Here is a 10,125-nt window from a genome sequence, read left to right on the forward strand (position 1 = left end):
ATGTCTTCTTTTTCTTTTTTCTTTTGTTAAATGGGTCATATTTTGTTAAACCTACTTTTACGCATCTTTTGTACATTTATTTGTGTATTTGAAAGTTTGAATTTGAACCCTCCAGGTGCTACAAAGCTATCTTTATATTCATTCCGGCAAAAATCGAGTGGATTTCTACAACCTGCTTTAATTCCTTCTTAATTTATTACATTGTCATAATTGTTTGTCAGCAGCAGTGGTTGTAGTCCATACTGAAAATATGTCCAAACTTCGAGCCAAACGGGACAAAGCAGCACAATAAATAACCTGGAGGGGGTGGGGTGTGAAGTGTCTCATTTGTATTTAAAGGGCCAGTGCTCAAAATGACCTTTCTGTTGTCATTACTCAGAAATAGGGTTGAAGATGGACCTGTGGAGTTGAATTAATGAAGAATTCAGACCCAAGCAGAGCATTTGCAGTTTATGTAGACCACAGGGAAATGTTTTAAATGCATAATTCCATTTAAAAAAAAAGCAAAAGATCACTCCTTTAAACAATTAACTGCACTAAGATGCTAAAAATACAATTATTTTTTCTTTGATGTAAATTGGAGGAAATATAGAAATAAGCCAAGTCTAAAATGTGAGGTTGTATGGTTCTAAAGTCTCGGTTTGACAACAGCCTGTCTTTGTTTTTCCCTCTGGTCTAAATTCCAGGAGTACCAGGGCTCGTCTGTGCTCGGTCAGTTCGTGACTCGCTTCCTGCTGAAGGAGACGTCCACCCAGCTGCAGTCCCTTCAGTCGTCCCTGGACTGCGCTATGGAGGCGGTTCACGACCAGAACTGTAACGGGAGGAGGATAGTGAAGAAGCCCGAGGACCTGCCCATCCAGAGGGTCAACAAACGCCCCGGGAGGCGCATCCAGAAGAACATGTGTCTGTCCCCAACGGACCCCTACTCCGGCATGCTTACTACAGGTATACGCCAGGAAAAACCAATGTTAAACCATGATGTCTGCAATAAACAGTCAAATAAACTTCAGTTTTATACATATTAGGCCCTAGGAGTCAATAAACAGTCTTCAGTGTGAATGTGTGAGGTATGATTTCACTTACAAATGAATGAATAAATGTCTATTATCACTGAACATGCAAAACAAAATTAAGAATGCTATTCCTTTGAAGTTACATGAAGAGAAAATAGCATAAATATAAAAATACTGTAAAACCATAAATAATAAATATGTAAAATAAGTAATAAATAGCGCAATCACACACATACACTCTGCAGGTATATTTTTTATTTATTTATTTTTATTAAATTGAGTCATGCTTTTTTGTATTGAAGTCCACATTTCAGTTCGTTTGAGCTGCAGCAATTCAATTAATTTCATTAGTTTTGTGGAAGGTCCCAAATGAATTTTCCTCTAGATTTAACCATTCTTAAATGATTTCTCACCATTTATTATAATATTATCTTCTTTATTTTGTGTTTTTTCAATGAAAATCCTGTATTTTCCTGTATCTAATTCACTGATCATGTAGATGTTCATGGAAGCTCAGATTAAAGTTGAGGGTTATCACATTTAAAAACAAAGAAAACTGAACAAAAAGTGACTTTTTAAGCAAAGATATCAATAACAGAACACAAAAATAAGCATCTATGACCACTGTCATTGATCAAACACCATGGGTTTTCCTGGTGAATCAATGCTGTAGAAGATGACGGTGTTTCCACGGTAACTACGGAGCCTCTGAACGTCCAAATGGATCATATCTGAGGATCATGAAAAGATGATAAACAGCATTTTACACCAGTTATGTACATGTTTTGATAGAATTAGCGGATCGAAAGGTATTCAACAGTTTATATCAGTAGATGATTTTGGTCGCTGGTTGTTGTTTGGGTCTTTATGGGTTAAATTGATCCTGAATCATTCTACTAATTAATGAAGAAAAACATCACGTTTCTGATGTTGGCTTCTTGAATTGGAATATTTTCTGATTCTTTATGTATCTTTGGCGTATTTATGATGTAATTTTGGGATTTACAAAACACCGATAAGCTTTTTTCACCATTTTTTGACATTTTATAGTTGGACAATCAATAATTTCATTGAAAAATCTCAATATATAATGAAAAAAATCAGTTTTCTTGCTCACTATAGTAACTATATTCCTCCGTAAAATTATCCTCTACATTTGGACACACATATACAACTTAATTTTATATTAACTATTAACTGATTTGCCCAAAATGTTCAGTTAAAACGTCTTGTAAAAGCGTCTGATTCCTGTAGACACCCTGTAAAGTCCTTCTATATGAGACCATATAATGTGCTGTGTTATAGACAGACCCCCTGACTTTGATATAGTGTTATGGTTTAGACTTGCTCTGTCCTGTTGTGCTGATGTTGTGTTTCTGGGGTCAGGGGTCAGCGTGGAGCCAGACAACCACTGGGGCTCCCAGATCAACCACCTCGAGCAGCTCATAGACAAACTGGAGTGTGAGGTTTGTATAAATTTGGTGATTTATCTTTGTTTTTTTATCAGCCTCTGTCCGATCTGGGTGTGTATACTGCAGTTATTGTTGTTACTAGGACTTTACGATGTTGCTCAAAGCTGTGATCTAAATGCTACTGAACACATTTGGGATTCTTGTAAATTCATGTGGAAGAAAGTGGATCAAAACTAACCATAAAAACAGGAATTTAATTAGAAAAGTAGAGGCACAGGCTGTCAGACCTGCTGTATTCTACTGAACAGAGTATTTCCACCATATGGTTCTGACTGGACTTTGTAGTTTTCTACTGGGCATATGTTTTGTATTTTATCTTTTTTTTTTATGTTTCATTTCACTTTGTGCTGAGGTGACTCACATAGTGACGTGAAGAGAGAAAATAGTTCCTATCACTGAATCAACACTATGAGATGAGACTGAAAAATCTCACCATTTTTAAATAACCTGTAGCTTATGTAGCCTTTGTTATATTTATTTATTTGTCACAGGACTTTGTTGAATTTCTCTGTTGGGCCAAATACTGTTTCAACCACAGAATCTAATAGACTGTTTTATTTAGTTGAAGCAAAACAAAATCAGTTTTATGGAAGTATTTTTGCTCTACTTATCTACTTGCCTATTTTAGACAGTTAATCTTTTTCTTCTTTGAGTAAATCTTAAAGAAAAAAAAAACAGATTATGTGAGCAATAGTTTCTTGTTTCTCCCTTTTTTAAATTATTTTCTTTCTGCAACAGCAAACTGAAAATCTTTAGCTTGTTTAGGACACTGATAAACACTTTTTTGACACATTTTCTGACATTTTGTACATGAATAATGATTTAATAAATCAAAGACAGTCTTCAATGTACAATGAAAAGAACAGGTTGTCAAAATGTGGATTGATATTACTCTAATACCAATAACCATATCCCTATAGAAAACCTTACTTTTCTACTATACATACTTTGATAATACTATAATTCTTGCTGTACAATCCCATACAAATGTTAGATTTATCAATGATGATGCAAAATAATACACAATATAGCATAAGTGTATTTTCTATTATGTTTTAATTAACATAAGTTGTTTTTTTTTTTCTCATTGCTTATGCATGTTTATAAATGATAAACATAATTTTAACTCTAATCTTTCATTTTTAGGGTGACAGTAAAGTCTGAGACAACACATGGTGCATTTACAGCGATGTTGATTAATCTGCACTGTAGGGAAGAGGGAGAAAGGTGGAAAAAAAACAAAAAGAAAAAAGGCTGTCACTATTGTTTTTTTCTTATTTCTTTTTTCCTTAATTTTCTGTCTATACTAGTATTTAACACCCTTTACTGATTTCTCATTTTTGTATATTCACCTCTTTTGACCCTTTTACGTATTAGACTGTCAATTTTGTTTTCATTTCGTCTTCTGTCTCCACTTTAATATGCCTAACCAGCACAAAATAATCATAAAAAAAACATTAATCTGCACTGTATCAAATAAACTAATAAATAAATGAATAAATGTGAGAAACAGCCACATACAGAGTAATAAATATGAGCAGCATCCCTCTGTAATCATCCACTGTTTTGTTGCATTGAAGATGCCATTGCACTAGTTTCAACCAGCGTTGCTATGACAACCGACTACATTACGGGGGAACTATACTGTACAATACTATAGTATGTATGCAGTGTAAAAATGAATAGCTGAACCCAAAATGGAGTCTCATTGAGTAGAGCTGGTACTATGTGGTGCGATAGTTTCACTTTTGCCTAAAGACGTCTCTCTCAAGCGTAAAATAACTTTTTGTGAAGATTGGTTTTGACATACAGAAATGTCAAACCCTGCAGTTTTACAAAGTTTTTTGACTTTTTTTTTTTTTTTTTTTTTTCAACTTGTAAACAGAAATGCATATCATGAAGTGGATGACAGTGTGGAGGCCGGATATAGAGGCTGTCTACAACTACACCTACAGACTGTCATGTATAGGGTTCTGGAATCTCAACACAACCTGCTACAACTAAAGCTGACACTCAGTAGAAGTTTCACACAGCTGGTGATGAGCATATTCTGAACATTATTCTAAACATCTACAAAAGAAACTATAGATTAAACATTTTTTCCAGGGTACTAAGTAACTAACTAGCCAATACTAAGGGTATTGAGCTCAATAAAACTTTAATTATTGCCTTTTCCTCATTATAACCACATGCTTTTTAACAACACAATGTTTTTGCATACTTATTTATGTACATTTCTTTAATTATCATATTGATAAAATATTGTCTAGTACATATTGTACAAATTGCTAGTCTAATTGTGTCTTAATAGAGTGTTTTAACCCTGTAAAGCCTAAATCATTAATTCATTGACAGAAAATTCCAGTTCTTTGAAACTGGAGCTTTTATTGGTTCTTCTGAACAACCCAAAACATTTTTTAAAATATCAATTTCCATGTATGAGTTTCCATTTTGTATCATATTTGATACATCGGGTCTCAATGCTCAAATACTATTATTTTTGAAGAAACAAAAACATAATATAATGCAAACATGTCAAACAAATTGGTAATTCCTTTTCAAAATTGACAAAGTTCTGCCTCCTTCCTCATTAATGACAGTCTTGTAGTGTTGCAGGAAAGGCCTCTGGTGAATGAATTCCTCCCCCTGGTGGATTATCTGTGTATTGCATGTATCTAATTGTAAACATCAGGTTTTTTTAAAAATATATATCACACTGATCATGTAGAGGGCTTCAAAACTCATGCATCAGATTTGATACGTTTGGCATTACAGGGTTAATATGCATATATATTCAGCTCTCTATATTTATGTTTGTATATTATATTTAGAGCTTTATATATAGGTATGCATATATTTTTTTTCTTTTTTGTTTCATTGCTAATCCTTTTCTGGTACTTCTTATTATACTTGAATGAAGCAAGTGTAACACAATAATTTCCCCCTGGGATTGATAAAGTATTCTGATTGTTATTCTGACTCTGATTCTTATTTTGGCCAAGAATAAACCACAATACTGATGCTATTCTTTGTGACAGGCACCTGTAACTAGAGGCCATGATTTTGCTGGATTCGGTGCAGCCATGTCTGCTCGCCACTGAAATATTTATGCTTCCATTTTCAGAGTCCACATCTTGAGCCTCTCAAAGAAGACACATTAGCAGGGACGTATAAATCGGTGAGTCCAGCCAAGGCTAAATATAAATGTTCAGTTGTGTAAAATATCACAGCATTGCACAATATATCTTTGCAAGAAAACAGATGAGATATTTTTGGATGTATCGTAACTCACTTTTTATTGGTTTTTCTTTCTTTTCACCCATTAAACATTTTACAGTGATACAACAGGATAGAATTATAAGAAAATATATCAATAAAAATATGAAAATCAAATGTAAAAAAAACAAAACAAGAAAAAACAGAAAAAAAAACACATAAAAAAAACAAAAGAATTACAAAAACAATAGAGTACTGTCAATTTTGTTATACAGGATATGTTGTTACATTATAACTCCTTCTAGGTGACATAGGACCAAGGCCAGGACAATAAAACACTTCCCATAATACATTGTGGTATCATAATACCAGTAATCCCTTAAGGGGTTATAGGAATACCCAGGACTGCAGTTGGGTCCGCTCCGTTACTCCGTTAACTGTTCCACACTTCATCTAAAAAGGGGCCCCATATTTTTTTTAAAAATTTCTCCTGTCTGTTATTGAATTTTAAAAATCAGTTGTTCGTAGCTAGCTATTTTCAATCCAATCCAACTTTATTTGTAAAGCACTTTAAAACAACTACAGTGCTGTACAGAAAAATAAATAAAAACCAAAATAACAGAGTAAAATACAAGAATAGATTAAAAGACATAGAACAACTGTAAAAATAAAATTAAAAAATGAATAAATAAAAATATAGAAGAATAGATAAAACCTATTTTAATCATCTCCCCCATCCATTTGCTAAAGGGTACAGTATTAGTAGTTCTCCATTGTCTGTGTACTATTCTGCTCCCTGTAAGAAAGGCCAGTCTACACCATAGGATTTGCTGAGCCGTCAGTCCTTTTCCCCTCGTGCTAATTCCTAATATACAAAGTGTCTGCTCTTGCACAAATTTAGCGCTAAGCACTTTGTTAATGAATGTTATTATTATTATATTCTCCCATAGGTTATGTGTCAGCTGACATTCATAAAGCATGTGTAGAAGTGTTCCATATTTAGATGTATCAAATAATAGGAATCAACAGAATATGCAAAAAAGACTTAATTCCTTTTTCCTTCTGCAGAACATCCTCCTGGTCCAGAGACAAATGTCTGTGAAGGAAAGAGATGTGGAACCATTTCAGGAAGCTCTAAAAGTCTACACAGACGCCACCAGCAGCCAGCCCAACAACCTGCAGTACGTCACTTTATGTCGATTTACCGCAGGATATGTTTGAGCCGAATGCTGCAAATCTCCTCAATTTGGCCAAAATGTATGAGATAACCCTGACCTCCTCCCATCTGGCTCTTTTCCTCAGCATGTCAGTCCAGAACCTGCCAGACAGATCATGCTTTATCATGTACGAATTTTGGCAAGACCGTCTCTCCTGGATGAGGTAGGATCAGCGGGGCTTTATGGACTAGACTTTCATTTCACAACCAACATTTGCTCAGTTCGCTGAGCCGCACACGTCCTGGTTTTTGGAGTTGTGTGGCCATAGAATGTTTTCTAACATTTCCCTCTCCTGTTCTGCTCTCAGTTACCTGCAGTCGTCCATCAGTAAGACCTTCCAGCGCTGCATTATCGACTCTCTGGAGGAGCCAGAGATGGTTTCCACCATGCTCCTCCCAGGTACAAACTCACTCTTAACAGCATACACAGACGATTCACTAAATGTCACAACAAACTCCAAAGTCAAAGTAGTGTTAGATAAATCAGTTTTATGAAGCAGTACACAACACTCATAAAATGAAACACTTGCTGTAAAATGAAAATGGCAAGATCCTATGGGAGTGTAACTTCACTCTTTGAACACAGACACTGAAGTTTAAGTAAGACTTATATATATATATATGTGTGTGTGTGTGTGTGTATATATATATATATATATATATATATATATATATATATATATATACATAATTGTTTAAAAAAATAATTTTATTTGTGGATTTTCAACAGCATAGCATGGATGCATCATACAATCTGTACATTTCTACTGTCTTTTTAAACACAAGTCCCCAACCCCAACTTAAATATAAACATAAACATGTAAATATATCTACCAAAAGACATCAGGATTATGAATAGGAGGCATATAGCATTCATACAAAGTCTAGATGTGAAAACATAGCAAAAGCAAAAATAAATACATAAAATAAAATTGAATAGATAACAATTATACATATATTAAAAAAAAAAAAGACAGAAATAAAATATGTACCATACCTACAGTTATCCAGGTGATGAGTGATGATTGGGTGTAAGTCAGGATATATTGCTCATTCTGTAAGCTTCTGTGAATTTTAGAAAAGGCTGCCTTGCTTTATAGAATTTTGCAGTTGATCCTGCTAACGTACATCTCATCTTCTCCATATGTAAAAACCTCATATTGTCTGCAATCCACTGATCATGTGTGGGAGGGGATTCCTGTTTCCACCTCAAAATTATAAGACATCATGCAAGTAGAGAAGCAAATGCAACAGCATTTGAATAATATCTAGAAATATGAATGTTTGGGGGAATCACTCCAAAAAGTGCTGTCAGGGCCGAAAATGGAACATTAATGTCATATTTTTGAAAATGTAGTAAATATAGATGTCCAATAGTTACGAAGATTAGGACATGTCCAAAAAGTGTGGATAAGTGAACCAGTGTCTGCTTTATTGATATATTTTACTTAGGGGGCTATAGGTAGTATTTCTACTTTTAAATATATAAAAAAATACTTAAAATTCTGTTTACAGTGTTAAAGGATGAGCTCATTTTAATTGTTCTAAACTATTTACCCAAACAGGATCCTCCAAAAACACACAGTATCCAGGATACTGATGTGCATGTAAACAGTCAGTAGTCGCTTTTCCACTGGACATATGCGCAAAACTTTACCAATATTTATTAAATGTCGAAAAAACAGAAGTGCATATTGTCAGTTTTTCCATTAAATCACAAATGCGTTGATTCGGTTTTTTATTATCGCGAGATGACACAAGAAGTCATTCCATAAACATGGCGACGAATGTAAATATCATGTTGTTTTGAATCGATAATGCTCGTTACCCCTCTGTCTTGTACTAAAATAAAAAATGATTCCGTTTCCTTTTGTGTCCACACATACTGCACTGTTTGTTTTAAAACTATTCTCCTTCTCTTTTTGTAACATCCATCAACATCTGGGGTTTTTTGTTCATGTAACTCTAGTTGTTGAAAAAGGTCTTTCCATCGCAGTTTTGCACGATATACTAATTTCGGTATAAGCCCAAAAAACCACCTCTTGCCAAGTGCAAAAACTTTTCATCAAAAAAGAGTTTTGCCGAAATTATCGTTTTTCTATCAGGTGAATTTTTATGAGCAAGTTACATTTGCGCAGTTTGAGGGTCCAAGGAAAAGCAACAACTGATTTTTTTTTTTTTTTTATCTTTATGTTCAATCCTGCGTTCATGAGTGCCTCTGAATCAATAACAGATGTACTTACAAACACACTCCAAAAACAGCTCCCAGCACAACCCAAACATCACAAACCCACTCCAGGAGTAAACATAAATATTCCATGTTTTGAGATGTTGTCGTATCGTTTTGCTGCCATTTTACAAAAGAGGAACTAAATAATCAACATATTTCACAACAACAGAGTTCATTGCTTGGGGGTGTTTTTTTTTTTTTTTTTACATGCATCTATGAGAATAAATGAAACACTGATTCATGTTTTCCATTTTACAGCTTCTTGGTGGATCATGAACAACAACTGACAGAGCAAAGCATCTGCTCCTCAGCACATTTAAAACAGGAGGAACAGGCAACACCTTCTTCCTTCTTGTTGTTTTTTTCCTCTTTTTTTTGTTCTTTGATATCTATTTTTTCCCCTTATGGCATGACCAGGATTGTTTTTGCAAAGCTATGCTCCAGGAAAACAGAAAAAAAAAACAAAAAAAAACAAAAAACAAAGACTGCTCGAATAAATCAGTCAAACCTTGGAGAGAAAGTATCGAGGTAATGCAATACTTAAACATGTGATCGGGATCCGTCTCCTTTATTTCACAGTGTTGCCACATTTATTGCTTCTGATTTAATAGAAACACAGACATGATGTTGATAATAAAAAAGATTTGCATGGTTTCTTATTTCTCAGTGCTAGTTTATTTGAGTCAAAAATACATCTTAGTATAAATAGAACAAAAATAAAAAAAAACACACGAATGACCGTTTATCATCCATCAGTAATTTTCAGTGCAGACGAAAAATAAAAACCTGCATCTCCCCTCGTTCTCTCTGTATCGTATCGTGATTTGTCGTCTCTTTCGGAGCTTTTTTACTACCAGCTGTCTTTCACGCTGATGGATTTCACGGCCGTCGGGTAGAGCGTACGATAGTTAACCAACGATTCGAGTCCATGTGGTAACTTTTATTACGCGCGTGTCACTCCTGCACTTTAGAAAAAAC

The 10,125-nt window shown here is 34.4% G+C and overlaps 1 protein-coding gene across 1 annotated transcript in view; it reads left to right on the forward strand.

The window, feature by feature from the left end:
- The window catches only part of LOC115423062 (N-terminal EF-hand calcium-binding protein 1-like), a 53,405-nt gene extending 43,498 nt beyond the window's left edge, over positions 1 to 9,907 (forward strand). The window contains exons 6-12 of the mRNA XM_030139768.1: positions 687 to 945; positions 2,400 to 2,479; positions 5,610 to 5,663; positions 6,770 to 6,882; positions 7,004 to 7,081; positions 7,226 to 7,317; positions 9,406 to 9,907. Of these exons, the coding sequence (XP_029995628.1) occupies positions 687 to 945; positions 2,400 to 2,479; positions 5,610 to 5,663; positions 6,770 to 6,882; positions 7,004 to 7,081; positions 7,226 to 7,317; positions 9,406 to 9,434 (705 nt within the window). The 3' untranslated portion in view covers positions 9,435 to 9,907. The remainder of the gene's footprint in view (positions 1 to 686; positions 946 to 2,399; positions 2,480 to 5,609; positions 5,664 to 6,769; positions 6,883 to 7,003; positions 7,082 to 7,225; positions 7,318 to 9,405) is intronic.
- The last annotated feature ends 218 nt before the right edge of the window (positions 9,908 to 10,125 follow it).

Source organism: Sphaeramia orbicularis, chromosome 7 (assembly GCF_902148855.1).
Source record: "Sphaeramia orbicularis chromosome 7, fSphaOr1.1, whole genome shotgun sequence".
Classification (NCBI taxonomy): domain Eukaryota; kingdom Metazoa; phylum Chordata; class Actinopteri; order Kurtiformes; family Apogonidae; genus Sphaeramia; species Sphaeramia orbicularis.